This window comes from Metopolophium dirhodum, chromosome 2 (genome assembly GCF_019925205.1).
Source record: "Metopolophium dirhodum isolate CAU chromosome 2, ASM1992520v1, whole genome shotgun sequence".
Classification (NCBI taxonomy): domain Eukaryota; kingdom Metazoa; phylum Arthropoda; class Insecta; order Hemiptera; family Aphididae; genus Metopolophium; species Metopolophium dirhodum.
The window spans coordinates 5,676,411-5,697,004 of NC_083561.1; the positions used below are offsets into that span (position 1 = coordinate 5,676,411).

At 27.9% G+C, this 20,594-nt stretch overlaps 2 protein-coding genes and 1 long non-coding RNA gene across 4 annotated transcripts in view; 2 read left to right on the plus strand and 1 right to left on the minus strand.

The window, feature by feature from the left end:
• The window catches only part of LOC132939950 (uncharacterized), a 201,426-nt gene extending 188,518 nt beyond the window's left edge, over positions 1 to 12,908 (plus strand). For both annotated transcript variants that reach the window (XM_061007389.1, XM_061007390.1), the window contains exons 8-17: positions 5,232 to 5,360; positions 5,446 to 5,582; positions 5,668 to 5,836; positions 6,335 to 6,451; positions 6,550 to 6,674; positions 6,762 to 6,943; positions 8,572 to 8,727; positions 8,871 to 9,159; positions 12,130 to 12,274; positions 12,356 to 12,908. In XM_061007389.1, the coding sequence (XP_060863372.1) occupies positions 5,232 to 5,360; positions 5,446 to 5,582; positions 5,668 to 5,836; positions 6,335 to 6,451; positions 6,550 to 6,674; positions 6,762 to 6,943; positions 8,572 to 8,727; positions 8,871 to 9,159; positions 12,130 to 12,274; positions 12,356 to 12,548 (1,642 nt within the window). In that variant the 3' untranslated portion in view covers positions 12,549 to 12,908. The remainder of the gene's footprint in view (positions 1 to 5,231; positions 5,361 to 5,445; positions 5,583 to 5,667; positions 5,837 to 6,334; positions 6,452 to 6,549; positions 6,675 to 6,761; positions 6,944 to 8,571; positions 8,728 to 8,870; positions 9,160 to 12,129; positions 12,275 to 12,355) is intronic.
• On the minus strand, positions 1,142 to 17,051 carry LOC132939959 (uncharacterized). The gene is made up of 3 exons (XR_009664034.1): positions 16,856 to 17,051; positions 1,874 to 1,990; positions 1,142 to 1,253 (listed from the first exon to the last, which is right to left on the minus strand). It is a non-coding gene; the product is annotated as an uncharacterized LOC132939959 (long non-coding RNA).
• A 137-nt stretch (positions 17,052 to 17,188) lies between these two features.
• On the plus strand, positions 17,189 to 19,871 carry LOC132939955 (UDP-glucosyltransferase 2-like). Its single transcript, XM_061007398.1, has 4 exons — positions 17,189 to 18,105; positions 18,872 to 19,091; positions 19,164 to 19,383; positions 19,444 to 19,871. The coding sequence occupies exons 1-4, from the start codon at positions 17,281 to 17,283 to the stop codon at positions 19,730 to 19,732; spliced, it is 1,554 nt and encodes a 517-aa protein (XP_060863381.1). The 5' UTR covers positions 17,189 to 17,280; the 3' UTR covers positions 19,733 to 19,871.
• The last annotated feature ends 723 nt before the right edge of the window (positions 19,872 to 20,594 follow it).

The following is a 20,594-nucleotide window of genomic DNA, read 5'->3' on the forward strand; positions in this document are numbered from 1 at the left end:
TATAATAATTATTTTTTTTAACACAATTGGATTTATGACTGTGAAAGTTTAAAAAATTCCAATCACTGATTTTTAAAAAAAACTAAAATTTTATAAAAACCAAACAGGCAATATCAATATTAGTTTTTTCTAGCTAATATAATATATTTCGTCACGTGTGCGTTAGTTTCACAATGAAAAGTTTTTCGAAGAACTTCTCAAGATAACTTTGGGAACACCACGATGTCTCTTAACTGAATTCTTCTTTCCCCATAATCTGAAAAACTTTTAATTTCGTACAAACCTCTAAAATATTACTAGGTAGTGGAAACATTACTTTTCTCTCAAAATTTTTCTAAAACAGAATTTTGTAAGAAGATTATTATCAGAATGACAGAATGTCACATGCAATTGGCTTGAAAGTAAAACATAATAATTAATAAACTATTTTTAAAAACTCATAAATGCATAATAGACACAATTTTACCTACTTTGATTAGAAAACCAATTTAAATTAAATTAAATACTTGTTTTTATACCTATTATAAGATGTATATTTATGATAATGGCTTAGTGTAATTAAAATAGGCAGGAAAGTAATAATAAAAAAAAATGTTTATTAGTATTTTGCTTCATTTTTACTGGCCATTAGCGAAATTAATTTACATTAGTCATTAAAACGTAATATTATGTGCGCTAAGAAAAATGAGTAATAACTACAGACATATTATAATGAAACTGAATAGTACCTAGACAAATTAACAATTGTAAGTAATAACTAAATTAAATATAATGTATCCAATTCATTGCTTTATATGTAAAAAATATTTTTAAATCCACTTTTTTCTATACATAATTGATTCACATTCTTTTTATTTAAGTTCATACCTAAAGGATTTATAATTTTTTTTAATATACAACTAGATGTATTATGTTTTAATGGTTTCGAATGATGTATTTGAACTATCACCGTACTTAATGACCTTCATAAAAAAATAAAGTGTCTACTGAGTACTGACTGAGTTTTTTAGATGACCATCTGATCGAGTCATTATTTTTTGTATGCCAATGGTGATACTTTTTCATTCTTCAAATTACGCCATTCAGCTATTAATAATTTGGACTTTTAAAAACGCTGAAGGTACTGTAAAATCAGACGATCAAAAGAATAATAATAATACATTTACACAAAATGTTGTTTCAGGGAATTTCACAACTTCATTCAGCCAGTCAAATTTCATGAATTCCTTGTAAGATATTTGAGTGTCATGAACCTGTATGAATAATCAGCCAGATTGTAACATGGTTTTTAACACATTTTTCTTACAATTTTCTTACAATATTTCAAGCTAGAGCATCAAAAATATAGTTGTAGTTGTTAATCTAAAAAGCGCATTATCTATAGAAGTAAGAATAGTAATAATAATAATAAATATAATTCAAGTGTATTCCCGTTAGTTAGCCCTGATATTAGCCCTGTTTGTTAGCTCGATATCCCGGACTTATATTTATCTGCTAAAATACAGTCTATGGAAATATTTATCGGCTAAAATACTGTTGGCTGAAATATAGTAGTCTAAAATGAAATAAAATGTGGATAGCACAATATTATTGGAATTTCTAAGCACTTCCCGTCCGGGCTAATCTTTGAAACGGCTGAACTGATTCTGACGGGATTTTCACAGACAGACAGAGGACTTTTCAGAGAGTGAATAGTAAATAGTAATCGAGCACATTTTTAAACCAGAACCTCAAACCCCATAAGAAGGCTCACCCATGGATTTAGACCTTAAATACAAAAATGTAATTTTTTTGTTTATTTCTGATTGCCATTGGTTACACAGAGAAAAAAACCAATGAGTTAATATTAATATTTAAATTGATTGTTACTTACAAGAAAATCTCTTATTATATATCTCATTCTGTTGAAATACACCAACTACAGGGGGATTTGCCGCCTGGGTTGAGTATATCCACAAACTGGAGTACACCGATACGACTTGCCTGTGAACTAAAAAAAGTGTGTATTAGGAATAGAAACCGAAACTAATAGAACTGGTTCTGGATCCGGAACCTAAAAAATAGGATCAGGAACCAGAATCAACAATTTTATTAAAAAAAAATAAATAAGAATCAGAGCTAGTATCAGAGTAGATACCGGGTTCCGGTCACGAAATAAAAATATATAACATAATGTATATAGTCTTATATCCGTATGCATAGTCAATTTGTATGTCACAAAGGACAATATAGTTTAACATGTCTTATGTGACACATAAATTAACTATGCATACGGACACTTAACTCGTCTAATAATTCAATAGTTTGTAATTAAAATGTACACTGTAATATATATTCATAACCTACCTATTCATAATTTATATTATGTTCACACATAATATAGGATATATGTAGTTTAACATTTTTAACCAACATCTATGATTGGATTTCAGAACTAAAAAAGGTACTATTATTATTAAATTAAATTTTAAAATAATAATATCATTATCTAAAATCAATTAATTTCACTTTATTGAAATTGTTGACGCTTATAAGAAAAATGTGCAAAGATATTTTTCTGTTTAATATCTAAGACTGTTTTTTCAGACACGTCGGACCTTATCCCAGTCGATGCTTAAAATGTAAAAGCAATAACGAACCCTCAGCGTAATTGAATATTTTCTATTATGTAACCAACACACGTTTTATCTTTGGGTAGGTACTTTATGAGGTAGGTACTGATACCGAAATCCTAATCGACGTTCTGAATTGTAATGACGTTTTGAGGGTTATTTAAATGAATTGATTTTTGAAACCTATATTATACAAATTGTTATTTTAATTGCATAACTATGAATTAGTTTTCCGGAATTGGATATATTCGAAGACCGAAGTTATAACAATTAAGGAAAAAAAACATTTGAAATTAAATTTTACCAACAACTGAGCTCGGTCTGATTCTCGTGTACAAAAAATAATTTGAGTATAATACTTTATCAGTGAAATAGGTGTATATTATATGCATAATTAATAGCCTTGTTAGATATCTTTAATATTATAACAGGCGTACAGCGTTCAAAAGTTTATTTCTCGTATATGCTTAACTGATCATGCAAATTATTTAAGGTGTATGATATAAGAAATAAATTATATTATTTAATATTTATTCATTAACACGCAGTCACAGATTCAGTTTACGCAACTACGTACAAATATTTAAATTGGAAAATATTGAATTTACTATATTGTGATGTGATTCAATGATATTTTTAAAAATAATTCAAATAATTATTATTATTATATTTTGTTTGAACTATTAAAATATTGAACCTTAAACTGTACATTTTATAGCTAAGAGATGATATAATATCTTTAAAATTAAGTTAATTTGGTCCAGTTGACAGTTCAACACAGTCAACACAGCGTTTAACACAATAATCGATAAAAGTACTTTACTATAATAATGTACATAATATTACGTACTATGAAGGAATATCCAGTCAGAAAGTCACTTTTGATAATACGTGAATATTTTGGCCTTATAGTTTATATTGTTTAAGACCGTTATGGTTTGAATGGAGTAATATACACGACAGGTCGTAATACAACGATATTTCGGTGGATATGTGGAGATGTAGAGATGTTTTAGTTGCTCAGAAAAGGAAGAGTCATAGAAAACCAATGTAGACGTTGGACGTTGACAAATAAGAGATAGCTAGTGGACCTATCGTGGATTCTCTGTTGTAAGCTTACAATTTTCACGAGAAATTATGACTTTTCCGGTTAAAAAGCTTTTACCGGCTGACAGGTCATTAACAAACGGTTATTCTCCGATAAAACCGTTTTCCGGAGATATTTTTTCCTCGTTTTTTTTCTTTTAAAAAATGGGATTCTTATTTTTATTACATTTAATACGGAAATTTAAATTGTCATATCTCTTACACTTATTTAGGGGTTCAAACATTGTACATAATATTTTGTTTAGTTTTAAATCAGAGTATACTAACGTGAAAATGTATGATATTATATTATACCTACCTAATTATTATAAAGGGGGCATGTGAATTGTATAACGATATGTTATTATTTTATTAATATAAGAATTCTGCCTATTTATTTCATTAACTAACATTTTGTTAGTTATATTGAACGATTTGAGAATTCAAATTAATGATATTGTAAGAAAAGTATGATAGGAAAAGTACAAAATAAAATTAAAATGTCCGAAACTAAAAATAAGATGGGTTATGAATTTCAACTCCTAAATTCATACTTTGCATACGATACCTACCAATAAGTATAACCTATATTAATTAATCTAATATTAATTAGATCTTCCAACATTAAAACAAAAATAATTTTGACAACCACAAAAAAATTTTAATTATTGCAAAAGTATTGGCAAATAAATATAAACCTCGGAAACTAACCTAAGATAGAACATAACAAACTTAAATTTTTATTTTTAATATAATTATTTTTTTTAAATATTAGGTACTTAGGTATGTATTGATTATTTATTATTAACCTTTTCAGTCCCAACTGCCATTATAATGACGTATAGTTTTCGAGGGGTTTTTGTGATAGCAATGACAATTTTGATCCTAGAACAGTTACCTACAATTTTAAAATAAAATGTTATCTGTAGATATAATAATTCAGTCGATAAAAACTAAAAATCGTTTTACTGCAGAATTGTTCTAATAGCAAAATTCAAAAGGAAAAAGCTATTTACTAATTATCGCTATCACTATTCAAACATAATGTGGGACTGAAAGGGTTAATTATTACTGCTGTTTTTATGGTTTTTTTTTTAAATTTTTATTCTAACATTTTTCAAACATTCTATTTAAGTACCTATTTAAATATTTATTAACCTTAATTTAAATTAAACCAATCGACATTGACTCAATTGACTCAATTGATTTAATTTATTAATAATTTCCTATAATGTAAGGTTAGAAATCGATTAATTATAGCTATCGAAGGTGACTCCAGCACAAGAAGGTCACTACCTAAACCACTAACCTAACCTAACCTAACCTAAAATAGGAGGCAATTCAAGTGAATGCTATTTTTGAAATCGGGAGGCAATTTGAGAAACCTTTTAAAAAAAATTCACGGAAGGCAATTCATGAGCGCCCGAATCGATACTTATACGATTCAATGTTTTCTAAATTTTATTTTTGTCCTTAATAGTAGGCACACGCTTAAAAGTTCACTATAGTAATGTATGTCCCATAATATTTTAGTCATTGTGGAGCACATTACATAAGCGTTTACCAAGGACCGACATCCAACAGTCCTTTGCTGACTACAATTTGTGACAAGAGCACAAAAGACCACACATTTCCCGGGCCAAACGTGCTGCTTGAGTTCAGGTAAATCTTTATCAAAATTATATATTAGTTATACTTTGGAATTTTTAATACCTATCAGCTAAAACTATTCATTCGCTATTTGTAGGGCTGGTGCCTCGATCCCCCCGTACGACTACACGGGCTTTGTGGCTACTATCGAGTTCATCGATGACGCGAGTACGCAACCAGCCAGTACTGCGGCCACGTTGGAAGTGTCACCGTATCCAGCCGTCGCAGTTCAAAGTAAACAAAAAAAAAACAATTTCAAATCAGTAAAATAATAATATACGAGTGCTGTGTTATTCCGACCTTGTGTTTTTGACCGTAGGAAACTTGAGGAACGACCAATCTTGTGAGTTGACAATCAAATCGGCCGACATCAAGTCTGGACATTTCGATTTACGTGGTGTGCAAAATTGGAAAACAAATTGCACTATTCGTTTCGAAGGGAGGGAACCGGAGATCGTGCACATATCCTTGTTTAACTACGTGCTCAAGTGAGTGTGATAATTACATCATAACAAATCAAACATGAACATAAGACATAACTTACTTAAAATTACTATACATACATATCTAATAATAATATTATGATATAATCATTATTATATCACTGTGAAAGTGCAAAATATAAAAACGTAGTATTGAATTTTTATTAATTTGATTGATATTTATTACATGTTGGGTGTATGTATTGGCACGTAAAATATGTTTAATTTATTCATATACCAATAAATTTAACCCAAACGCAATAAAAAATAATTCAATTGCAAATCCTGAATAGAATAATATACAATATTTTATTGATTTTTAATTTATTATATAATAATTATTATACGAATGAACGTACCAGCTAGTTTAAATAGTTTGTCCATATAATATATTCAAACATTATAGTATAAATATTTAAAGGATAGTATTATATATCATATTATGAAAATGAGTTAACAAAATATTGTGTTTAGAAATTAGTATGATATTTTAAATTATTTTAGAGCCAGTTCTTGTCAATCATTCATTGAAATTTACGATGGACCAGATATAAGGTCGAAAGATAAAACTAAACGATTGTGCAGTCCCGTAGAGAATCATGCTAGGGATACAAATGGCATGTAAGTCTGACTACGATGGAGAGTTGATTAAAGAATTAGATGAAAAATTGTTGCCTTTTTTTACTTCAAACAATTTTATCGTTTTGTTTCACTTACAGGTTTCGTGAAAGACAAATGTTTGTTTCGTCGGGGAATCATATGACGCTCTTCGTCCGCAGATTAATGGCAAACAATCAAGACGAAGAGACCGAATATTTGGATGGTGCCTACAGTTTCTTTAATGGTTAGTTCTTGTATATTTATACGTCACAATAATATGTACATTTATATCCATTTTGGTATTGATTTTGATATTCAATGATGTATATAGTATTAGAAAGAGGGACATTGCAACCGGACACGTTATGTGATGTTAACTACAATGGCCGAAGCAGTTCATCTAGAGGGAAATTGAAACACCCAGGAACCGAACAAATATTTTGGAATGTCGAAGGACAGTTGAGGTGTTCTCAAAATCTCATTCCAGCTACCAATCAAAGCATAAGCATCAAAGTAATAGTTATTTTATATTATACATCTAATAAGAAATGTTATTCGTAATTAGTATACAATCATAAATAATAAATAATAATAATAATAATAATAATTTCATTTTAAATTTGTATTTTCAATTATTTACTTGTAATAAACATTATATATTAAGTACCTACTTATTATGAACTAAGAAAATGTATTATTACTAAAAATATAATTTGATAAATACGTAGCTATTTGCTACTGAATCTGTGTTAAGCTTTGTGTTAGCTCTCATTAAATATTACCGTGGTTCGACTTAGTGGCCAGATTGTTTAGAATGTTCCAAAATGCCAATTATAAATCAAAGTATCTACTGAGACCACAAATGAATTATATAAGTTGTATAAAAGTCTTAAAAGTTAATAAATACTCACTAGCCGGACCAAACGCGTTTTATTTTATACTGAAATGATAGTTTATGTTTGTATTTAAACACAAGTACAAACAAGAAAATCCTCACAAAATACTAAAACCGTATATTATTATATTATCACTTTGCTTGCCTCATATTTCTTACTTCTCATGAAAAAGTACTATTGCAAATCTTAAAATAATGTTAAGATGAAGTTATAACAATGTAGTATGTCGTATAGCCTAAACATAAGTAATTTAAGATTCGTATATTTCAAAAGAAGTTACTTTAAACAATTTACAAACCTAATATTTACGGCTGAATTTTATGTATTTTAATCTGAACATAAAAATAAAACACTTTTATTTTAAGCACCTTTTACATCCTTAGAATATTTTAAGTCTTATCCGATATTTATGTCTATTTAAAAATCGGTAACATACAACTCGCTGCTAAATTTGCACACAAGCTACGTATACGAATGGAAAAGTATGGAGTAGGAAAACATATAATGTTATTAAATCTGTTTGATCAGTATAAGTAATTTATACATAAACGCATTAAATCGATACTATTAAAATCAAAACCTATTATTTGAGAAGTTATAATATATACTATTTAGTATAAAACGTAATTACTGTTTTCGATGAAGTTTCATTATTACGTATTAACCCCTCTATTAAATACTATCGATAAAAACTTTTAATAAAACTTACTTCGTAGTAAATTATAATAATAATATGTTATAATTTTGGAAATTAATAATTGTTAATCAATATTTTTACAATATGTCCACACAAATGTATTCAGTACATCGGAAATTTGACTACCTAATATCACTATAATCGTTTTGGAAATATATTTTCCATGATACCGATTGTATAATATGATACAATATAGGTACTAGGTATATAGAATAAATGTAAATGTATTCTTCTTTCTGTATTTCTGTTTCATTATTGTGCATTTTACAATGTATTATGTGTGAATTACCTAATAAAAACTACAATAAGTACTACAATTAACGAGTTAACAATAAATTATTAGGGATAGGTACAAAATATTATTATTGCTTTAAAAAACAAATTAATTATAAGATTCCATTAACGTAGATTACAACGCGTATCTCTATTAATCAAATAATTGTTCGATAAGTGGACTAATATATATTAATACGTATACACTAGCTAAATATATATATTTTTTCAAATTCAAATACTTTGACATCGCTTATCTTAAACATTATTTACAGGTTATATCGTTAAATAAAATGTCTTCGAATCTGTGTTACACTGAATGCGGGGACGGCGGGTGTCGTTGTGTCAAAAACGCTTCATCGGTCGTCGATCAGCTGTATGTCATCTCCACTAACGATGACATATTGTCCTGCATTTGTGGCGATTTTCAGGTGAGGTTATTGACGGATGAAACATAATAATATATAATTTTTATTTTATTTTCTGGTGCACCAGGCTCGGCGGAATGTTCTCAATTATATTATATTAATATAACATATTATTATAAGTATCGTCATGTTTATGTGTGCGTTAGGCCGAATGGTTACCAGTCACCGTCAAATCGTGGTCACCCATCAAGTTGGTATACTCGGTATCAAAGTACAGCTGGGCCAACAAGGGGTTCGAATACTCAGCCGAGTATTCGTTCAAAGACGATATGGTGTGCGGTTATCGGGTCATCAACCAACATACCGGCATACTTGAATCGCCGATAATGATCAGGGAGAGTCCACTCAATTTCTATTACCATCAGGATTGTACGTGGTTACTAGATTCAAATGTCGAACGTCACTTGACCATAGAAATAGGAAGTTCACAAAGTCGTGAGTATAAAAATATGACGTAACAAACTTACAAAAGTTGCCGCCAAAATATTTAATCGTGGTTTTTTTAAAGCGACAGAATAAAACCATACCATTAAATATGCGACTTTACCGACATTTGTTATCAAATTATATTCCAAAAATGTTTAATTTTACGGCTTTGCGAATTTTCAATTAGCATTTTCAGGTATTATGTATTTGTTAATGGACAATTTTAAAAGGACGTCAATGACTAGGAAATATCATCAATGCCCAAAATTAGCTTAATACTATATGAGGGGAAATGTTATTAAAAAAATTAATTTTGTACTAGAATTTTCGTTTTTAACCTGTCAATGAATAATGATAGTAATTACTAATTATATATTATATATTATAAATATATTACAAAAACATTGTTAACTCAAACAAATTAGAAACCTTCTATTTTTTCACTTAGTATAATAATAATGAGCTACACAATAACTAACAATATAACCTGCAATAACGATACATAAGGTATTCAATATATTGTACCTATGGATCATAGAATTTTTTGGCTCTTATAGAAATGTTGAATTTTGATGAGAACATAATACGCATATTTCAGAGTACATTTCATAATTCCTCCCTCCCCCCTCCCTATTTTACACTTCAGAAGTATTACCTTTTGATTTTTAAATGGCTTAACGGCTTTTGCTTATCCATTTAACGTCAATGATCAACTCAGCTGGCTAAAGACAATAATGACCAAACGTCCAAACAACATGTACATTGTACCTATACGATTACAGTATAACCCAATTTACAAACAAATAAATACATTACCCAGCCGATATCGCCATTTACCACACTATTGTCTTCGACCTTAACATATTATACAACTATTAAAAAATATTTGTCATAGCATAATCTGTTGCATTTAAGTATTAAAATATACTTTATTTTTTATTAAATAATACTTTAAAAAGTGTTTTAACTTAATGTAAGAAATAATCATAAACTTTTTAAGAAAAAAATAGGGTTAATGATGGTTAAAAAAAAATAATTCTTCAAAGTTCTAGGAAAAGGATAATAGAGTCATTGTTCTCTAATAAAACAAACACTAATTCTGGTAATATCCTTTGTTTTAAAACTTAAAGTTTATGAAGTTGAATTTAAACTTAACTGGAAAAACAATGGGTGAAGACGAGTATTAGATCGGTAAAAATCTTTTTGAACAATTTAGTTTTCTAAGAGTTTTCAAAACACCTTTCTCCTTAGAATAATTAAATAAAAATCTCCTGTATTACAAGTTGGTCAGATACGATGAAACCAAAGTTCTCAGGCCGTTATTATTTTTAAAAATTGAATACTTTAAAAAAATAAACAAATTATATAAGTTTGACTTATTTAGTTCAGTAAAATGTTTTAACTCCAATAAATTATAACAATACAATTTTTAAATATTACCGAAATTATATATAATATCATCCTAGCATACCCAACAAGAAATCACTCACATTTTTACATTCCATCGCACTCTTCCTCGTATGGTAACAATCATCCTATTCACAGAATTCTCCGCCAGTTAAACAAATTAGCTTAGTTTATTGGTCACTGTATTAACCTTTTATTTTCATCTTGCGTTTTATGATTTAAAATCATAATATAACCTGCAATTATATTTTTGAAATGCTTTATAGCGTAAAATTGTAAAAATAATAAAATAATATACGTATATTATAATATATAATTGTATATGGTCTTTCGAGTTTAAAATGATATATTATGTATTAGTAATGTACTTATTTGTTAAAATTCTATCATAGCAATCACACAAGTTAAAAATAGGTAGTGTTCAATACTATTTTTTTAAATTGTATGTACAAGGTAATATTGAAAAATCATAAATATAAAATACTTAAAACCTAATTTTATTTTTTCCACAACCTATATGAAACTGTGTCGAAATAATAAAATTACATTGTGATTTTGGTTGATAATTCAATATTTAATTTCATAAAAATGTAATTACTGACTACTATAAGTTTTCAAAGTTAATTACAGAACAGTTTTAATAAAACTAAAAATGTCACCATTATTAAAATGTTCTATGTATTATTTAATATCAATTAAATTTAAAACCATGGAGTAATACAATCATTTTCAGTGGCGTGGCGAGGGGGAGTGGCTGTGAGGGGCGTACCACCCCCCCCCCCCCCCACCACACACCAATCATCGGCTGGTTTTTTTTATTTTTTTTTATTGATTTTATATCAGTATGTCCATAGACCAGTATATAATATGTGAGTACGTCAGTACCTATGATAATAATATGAATATATTAGATATGTAATTAATATAATATTATAGCGATAGAAATTGTATTTATTATCTATAGGCTATAGCCGTAGTAAGGTGGATGAAAGTTAGAGATTGAACACAATAATAACATAATATAATAATGTATAGAGTAAAAGACAAGTACTCCAGTAAGAATATTAATAAAAATTGTTTGCAATAAATTATCATAAATAAAAATTTGTTAAATATTTTGTTCATATCTGGTCATATAATAAGTATACGAATTATCGCTATTTTTTTTTCATAGTGAAAATCATACAAAAGTAATTTTTTAAGATTTTTTATTTCATCCCTAAAAAAGATATATATGTTAATAAATATGGGATATATTCTATATATCCATGCTAAAATATCGATTTAAAGTACTACGAGTCGATTGAAAATAATTTCAATAGTAATTGTTCGTATTATTTCTTCTAAATATTGTACGAAATCACAACAGGTTCAGTTTAAAAACGTTTAGTACATCATATTTTATGTAATATTTAAATTGTCTAAAACGTTTTAAAAATAATTATTGTAGGTAATCATAAAATATTTTAAGATATTTCCATAAACGTTCAATAATTCAAATATTTAAGACGCAGTTCTGCTGAGTAATAATAAACAAGAATTACATTCAATAAAATATATTTTATATCTTAGGTCCCTGCTCAGCGTGGAATATAAGCATTCACGAGTATTCGGAAAGATCAGATGACAAAGCTGGTCCGATATTATACACATTCTGCTCCAGGGAAAAAAATTCAACCAACACTCTCCCGTGGCAAACTAATATCGTTGTAATCAAGTATGCAATTTAAATACAATATTAATGTATTATTGGTAAATTTCAAAACGGATCATTAAATATTATGCTTTGTTACTTTAGGCTAAGAGCAATGACGCAGACTCCGCCACAATACTACATCAAATGGAGATCAGATGTCGATCGTGCCAGACTGTCTGGGTCGACGGCCCATACAGCCGCTGCAAGTGCAGGATCACTGAAATTGGCAAATGATTGGACAATATTATTATTTACCATCATATTTCTTTACGTAAAACAAATGAAAAACAGTTGAATATTTGTATTATTGCCAGTATAATTAATTAAGTGTTTTTTTTTACATACGTAGATTTAAGTAAAACTTTCTACAAATAATTGGACTATAAACGATTATTTCCGTGGTTGTGACACGTTAGTGTTTGATTGATTTCGTGCCAAACTCTTACGTAAATATTTTGATTAGTAATTTCATGAGTTTACAGTTGTAGATAATCTGATAATTTATTTGCTGAATATTTCCATATCATCTACTGAATGATAAAATTAATAACAAAAATCTACTTGCACCTATAATTTTTTTGTGTATAATCATTAAACTATGAATAAAAAATCATTATACAATCGGTACTCAATAAAAACTGTATGATATGTCATATATATTATTTTTATTCTTATACATTGATAACAATATATTATTATTTTTTTTTATATTTGTCTAGAGCCCGGAAACTATGCCCAATAGCTTTTGTGGGGGTTACGGTTGTAACGATATACTTATAGGCCATTGGGTGGTTTTTTCTTCAATTGTGAGGAGGGTACTGTAGGTTTTTGGTAAACATGTGCGTTTGGTTTTGGCAGCATTTCAAATTGGGCACCCGTAGGTTTCTGCCATGCCCTGCCGGATAGTGGCCTCTCTCTCTAGATAGTTTCCTGCCCAGAGAGAGAAGCCGTCCGTGGTCGAGATTCGAACCGGCGACGGCACGCGTTGGGACTGACGCCGTAGTACGCTCGGCCACTCCACCCCCCCTGAAACATTTTTATTCAACAACAATAATGCATATACCTGTTACGATATTATAATTGGAGATCATACAACTTATTCGGGACCTGCCATAGTTCCAAAAATAGTAAGATGCCTAAAAGTTTCCAAATATCAACTATAAAATTAAATCAGTTAGTATGCACCTCCTATACCATAATTTTAAATGACTCAAACAATATGATAAATATATTTTTTTTTGTAATTATAAAACTTGATTAATCAGGTAGTTTTGTTAATCTTGTTTATTATGCAAACTCTTATTAAAGTACCAAATGATTTTTTTAGAATAAAACAAAAAAGCTAAAAACATCTAACCATCCAATTTAATAACCAATTAAATTGGTTACGTTTTCTGTAAGCTCGTATATTTATACATTAATTTTATAAAGATAGTGAGTTGGAAGTACAAGTTGACCTCTGCTTATAATTTAAAATTTAAATGTCAATATACTTACAAAAGAATTTAAAAAAAAAATAAAAATAGATTTTTATCATTTCCACGATGGCGAAGAAATAAGAAAATAAAAGAACTAGGTAGCATTACTTCAGAAATATTAATATAAATTTTTTCAATAATTGGAAAATCATCTAGGTACACTTTTTTTTTGTTCAACTGAAATAATAAACCAATGTTTATTTTATATTTTAACGAGAAATGCTTCACCCTTGAAGTGTTACAAATTAATACTGTATTGGCGTAAAGAAGAGATAAACACTTTTTTATATTTAATATTTGTAAATACACGTGGCCATTCAACTCTTCATGTATTTTCAATATGGAAAACAAGAAAATATGCTGGGCCGCTATAAATATTAAGGTACATATTTTGATGATAATAAATACATTATAATACCCAATTATAATTATGATGTTAAAATGAATGATAATTTTAACTTTATTATTACAAACACATTGTTATACATTATAATAAATTGGCCATTTAAATTTAAGATTTTTAAAATATATAAATGTTTAATGTACTGATAGGTGAATGTAGTAGTTATAAGAACAAGAATAAAGTTCTACAAAAATAGTGTTGATGTCAGTCAGCCAAAATTGCACGAAAAAAAAATATATATTAGCACTTGCTAATTTGATTAAGCTACTTTTATTTGTATATTATGTTACAATATTAGTTATTATATGGTTAGGTTAAAAAGTATCCTATTTATGTTCGGATTAAATTATACTATGTAAATAATTTTCAATTAAATAATAATCATATTAAATAATTTTATATCCTTATTTATTGATTATTAGACAGTTTTCGACTGATCTATTTTCGTTAAATATCTTATATAACTCGATCTTATTAATATATTATGTTCATGTATAATGTATATAATATAATTATTATTGTTAATGAATTATGTAGAAAATCATAGTAAAATGTTGACTCTTGTAAAATTGTCCAATAGTGTTTGAAACTAATTGGCTAATATGTGCAGTGAATATTATATTGTTTATTAAATAATAATCACATTTTTGTCGCCATAGTATTTTTAAATTATTAATTTTCATTTTGTATTTATATTAATATTTAGGACTTTTTTATTCATCTCAAGTCCATCTATTGTAAAAATACGAAATATCTTATATAATAATAACTATCGTACAATTATATATGTATGATATTTATTTTCAAAATAATTAAAGTGTATGACAGTATGACGAGTATGAGAGAACGATCAACAACAACTTATAAAAGTGTTATTTAAGAAAATATAATTTATATATGGGCTTCTATATTTCTAAAATATAAATAATAACATTGCAGAAATAAGCTTATTTTAGATTCTGAGCGGAGCAAGGAAGCTATAGTGGTTTTACAATGGTGTTTATTTTTTATTTATTTTTTATCCTGTATACAAAATGTCTACCAGAAGGAGTGCTTCAATTTCAACTTATAGTATCTTTTTTTTAGCAAATTGGATCAAGATGGTACTTTAGAGACGTCATTTTCTCAATAGTTATTTGATGCCACTAGAAAAACCACCGACAAATTACGAAAAACCGCTAAAAACGGGATTTTAATTTCTAACGCTTTGTGTATCACCATAGAAACGAAGAAAAAATTATTATATAATATTAACTCAACTTACAGGCTATACTGATATTTTTTGTATAATGGGATATTATGTAGGAGTGATTCACCTTGGCTAAATTATACTTAAACCTGTATAATTTTAATAGGATATTTGTAAAATAAAATGTATGTATGCATGATACATTAAATAAGTTCTAAATATTATACAGAATTATTGTTTATGACATTGTAATATATGGGTTTCAATGATACAAATTAAATATTAACCTATTTAAAGTCGATATTTTTAGCCCAATAAATATGTGAATCATATTCTTGACCCCGACATTTTATACATTTAACCTTACTAATTAAATTACTTTATAGCTAGTGTTTTAAAAGTAGAAATTGGATAATATTTAATTTTTATGTTTAACATAATGTTTAATTAATTGTTAATTTTAAATAAAGAAAACAAAATATGATATATAATTTACTAAAAACATACGCACGTTCAATTCAGATACCACAAACTACCACAGATACATCTACACAATTTGTGCACAAAGTTGACATTTTAGATATTATATTGCATTCAACATTAAATTATAATAATATTTGAATTAGTCACATTAATATTAAAAGGAACTAAAAATTAATTTCTAAACAAACATCAACGCCATGATATTATAGATAAAAGGTACTCTGGTACTCAAAGAACTACCTACATACAACGACATCAATGAAGTCATAGACTATAAAAAGCAATAACATTCTAAAAATAACAATTTTTATTTATAGTCTACTATCTATAGCCTACTCCATTAAAATAAGGCATATTACCATATGGTTTTATAGATATGCAATATTTACGTTTATAATAATAGAAATGACACAACTATGATTGGCTGATCAAAAATACAATTTATCAAATGGTCAAAATAAAGTCAAACAACATTTTAAAATTATCTAAAGATTTACACCAATGTAAGCGGTCTACCACTGTCCTATAAATTGATAAACACATGTTTAATACAAAAATAATATCCCATCAAACTACATGTTTAGTTGTGAAGCATAGAAAAAGCGGTGGTATTGCCCCAAACAATCATGGCACGAAGAAAAAAAAACACTTATTGTTGTTTTTACATTTATCTCTCCACTCAGAATCTAAAATAAAGTAAATAGTTAATTACTTACAAAACACAGACAAGAAGCAAAACAATTCAAATATTTTTTTCAAAAATTCAACTTTTGCAGTACCTACATATATTTTTTTTTCGCTTATTTGTCTAAATGGCAATGAACGAAAAAACTATATACTTTCAACAGCTTTAAAAAAAATAGTATTAATAATAACCTACGAATGTACTTCTTCAAATTGTGAAGAAGTAAATTATATATTTAATAGTTAAATAAATTACACACATATGTATACAATAGATACCTATAATAAAACGCAAAAATAATTAATAAAATCTCTATGCCCATTTAAGTTTTAATATAATTTATCATAGAATTTCACTTACCTACCTATATTTTATAAGAAAAATGACTAAAGCATAGTTTAAATATTTATAATAAATCAGAGCTAAGTCAAAGGGGGGTGATGACGATGGCATCTGTCCCCTCTCTGCAAATACACTAAACTCACGAATGAGTGAAAGAAACTTGAATTACTCCATTGGAAAAAGAACCTATTAGTTATGACTTATGACACTAAAATATTTTACATTATTACATTTTACCTGTTATTTTATTCTTTAAATGAAGTATGGCGTTATCTAAACCTAAAGTACTTATCATATGTATATTTAGACAATTGCATAATATTATTTATTGGGTAAGTATATATAAACAACGCGTGGACGGATGAAGAACGTAATTAGTTTAAAACCACGAACCGTTATAATTCACATATCTACTCTGTTTTATTCAACTAAACCGTAAAAACAAAAATGTCGCACAAGTCAATAGTTTCAATTATAATTTTTGCATTATTCAGTTGTTCGGGTATTCGACCGGGAAATGCTGCGAGAATATTAGCCATAGAGACGTTTGCTGGCAGGAGTCATTGGAATTTCATGAGCGCTGTGCTTCGGGCAATGACGAACAATGGACATAATGTTACAGTTTTCACACCATTCCTTGACGGTAATCGCGAAAACTATACAGAATTAGACATGTCTAGTATGTTTCCAATGAAACTTGATATGAGCATAGTGGATTTGAGAGAAAAATTTAGCAATCAGTTTACGCCAATTTCATATATGATGGAATTAGGTAGACAAAATTGCGAGATATTACACAAAAATGAACAACTAAATGATTTTATTGCGAAAAAATTGCAAACCAATTTTGATGCGATTGTCATTGAACCTGGAATGGTGTCGGGTTGCTTGTCATACGTGGGAGCAAACTCAAACTTGCCAGTGATCCACACGTCTCCAATTCCAATAAATACTTATACAGAGCGTATCACTTATGGCGAGGTTATGAATCCAGCAACGGTATCAACAATGTTATTTCATTCCGCTGTTCCTAAGACATTCATTCAACGGTTAACTAATACACTTGTTTGGTTGTACACCAATATAGTAATCAGGTTTCAAGAATTCTTACTTCAATTATTCGGTTCAAAACCTTATAACTTAGGAACCATAAATCCTCCGTCATTGGTCTTTATGAACACTCATTTCATTAGCGATAAGCCTAGACCAACTCCGTCAAACGTCGTGAATGTCGGTGGCATTCACTTAAAACCACCCAAAAAAATACCTAAGGTAATAATTTTATATCATCATTTATTTTTTTGTAAATATTATTTAATTGATTAACACTTAATTTTTAGTCAAAATAAAATAAAATATAAATTTTTAATATTTGAATCTTAAGGTTAGGTTAGGTGAGATAAGGCTCCTATTATCTTGTTACAAAGGCAATTGAAAAATATTAAAAATACCAAGTCACAGTTTTTTTTAATAATCATTTAAAGTTTGAATTTTGACAAAATACGTAAAAATCACGAAAATATGCAAATTATTTTGAGTTATTAATTCATAATCATAAAAACAACATAAACAATTTTCTTTTTAAACCTAAGATTTTAAAATTTAATACAAAATTGTTCATAAGCTTTTCAACCTTTATCAAAAAAAAAAATGTCTACCGGAAAGTCAAATTAAATTTTTATGAGGGTTTGAAGCTAAAATTTTTACAACATTGGATATTCACTCGATTTTTCATGTTGCGATTTTCTTATTTTGCTGTAATTCAAAAACAAATAACCGAAGGCACTAGAAATGTACACAATATTTTTATTATATCATTTGCTAATTGTTACAGACCATCAAAATAGAACATCCAGTTTAACATTCAACTATTATTATATTAAGACTTAAAATCAAGTTCTTCAGAATATGAAATAAGGAAAATTTTTCTTTAAATTGTAGCAAATTTAATATTTTACTTAGTACATAAATAAGACGTTTAACTATTTTAAAAATAAAATAAATCACATGCATTAATAATAGAATCTATTGTTTGTAGGATATATTGGATTTTATTGAAGACTCACCACATGGAGTAATTTTATTCACATTTGGTTCAACTATTGCGATGTCTTCAATTCCGAAATATATTTTAAGTGCTTTTAGAGAAGCATTAGCTGAACTTCCACAAAGAGTTTTGTTGAAATACGAGGGAGAAATGGAAGATAAACCAAAAAATGTTATGACAAGAAAATGGTTTCCCCAACGAGATATTCTTTGTAAGATTTTCCAATAAACCAAATTTCGACACAAGTTGTTAGTTTATTAATATTTTTTTTAATGATTTACAGTGCACAAAAATATTAAGCTCTTCGTCAGTCATGGTGGAATATCGGGATTGTATGAAGCAGTAGACGCTGGAGTTCCGGTCTTAGGATTTCCATTATTCGGTGATCAGCATAGGAACATAGATAATTTAGTTGACGCAGGCATGGCTATATCTATGGAAATATTTTCGGTTACTAAAGATAATTTTTTGAAAAATGTATTGGATCTTGTTAACAGTGAAAAGTAAATATTTTTTGATGACTTACATTTATTGATAATTCTAATGTTATGTATTTATTTTAGTTACATGAAAAATGCCAAAATTACTTCGGAAATATTTAAAGACCGACCAATGTCACCGGAAAAGTCTGTTGTTTACTGGACAGAATATGTTATTCGCCACAAAGGAGCACCGCACCTAAAATCTCAAGCTCTTAATTTAACGTGGTATCAATACTTTTTATTAGATATAATCACTGTAGTTCTTATATTTATTTTCATTTTTGTACTAATTGTTTTAAAATTATTTAAATTTATTCGTACATTTTACACAAAGATATATTCATCATCCTCTAAACTAAAATCTGATTAATGTATTTTAACTTAATCATCTTGTATTATATTCTATAATAATAATACTACTTATTCGTATAATGTATTATATATGTATATGTATCGATGTAATAAAAATGTTTTATATTTCCAGATTACAATAATATAAGTCTGTTTAATTTGTATTTACCTAATATATTTTGTCCCTTCGTTATTTTATTATAAAAAAACTATGGAAAAGCTTGAATTCTTCAGTTTTTCAGTTTTTAAAAGCAAAATTTCAATTTTTTGTTGTAACTTAAAACTAATATGCAGATTTGTACTTGAAGTCTTGAAATTTTGAAAAAATTACATGACAACATTTTCAAATTTTGTTAATTATAAACATTTATAAGAGAAGTGTCAAGAATCCATATAAAAAAATGTCAGACCCCACTCCCCCAATCCAAATTATTTTTCCGTGACAGACTTGTCCGGGTGATTACCCGTCCGGGAGCTAGTGACGCCAGACGATGCTTTACCGCAGCACACATTAGTGACCGTTGCCAACCACTGCGCCCACCCGGCCCTCTTTTTGCTATAACTTATACTGATATTGTATTATATTTTATATAAATTAACATATTCAAATTACAGTATGTCTACTTTATTTGTACGCAAGATAATTGAATCTTCTTATGTATTCTCAAAGGCCATTGAAATGGACCTAGGCCAGTTCTGTGAACTTTTGAGATTCGTATAGTAGCTATTTATTGACTATACTGTTGTGTATATCTGTTGTGTTTATTTATTATGTTAAAATGGACGAAATATAACTTCGTGAATTTATAAGTTATATTGTAGATAGTATATATGGATCATGGATAACAGCTGATATCGGGCAAAACGTTTCGAACAAATAA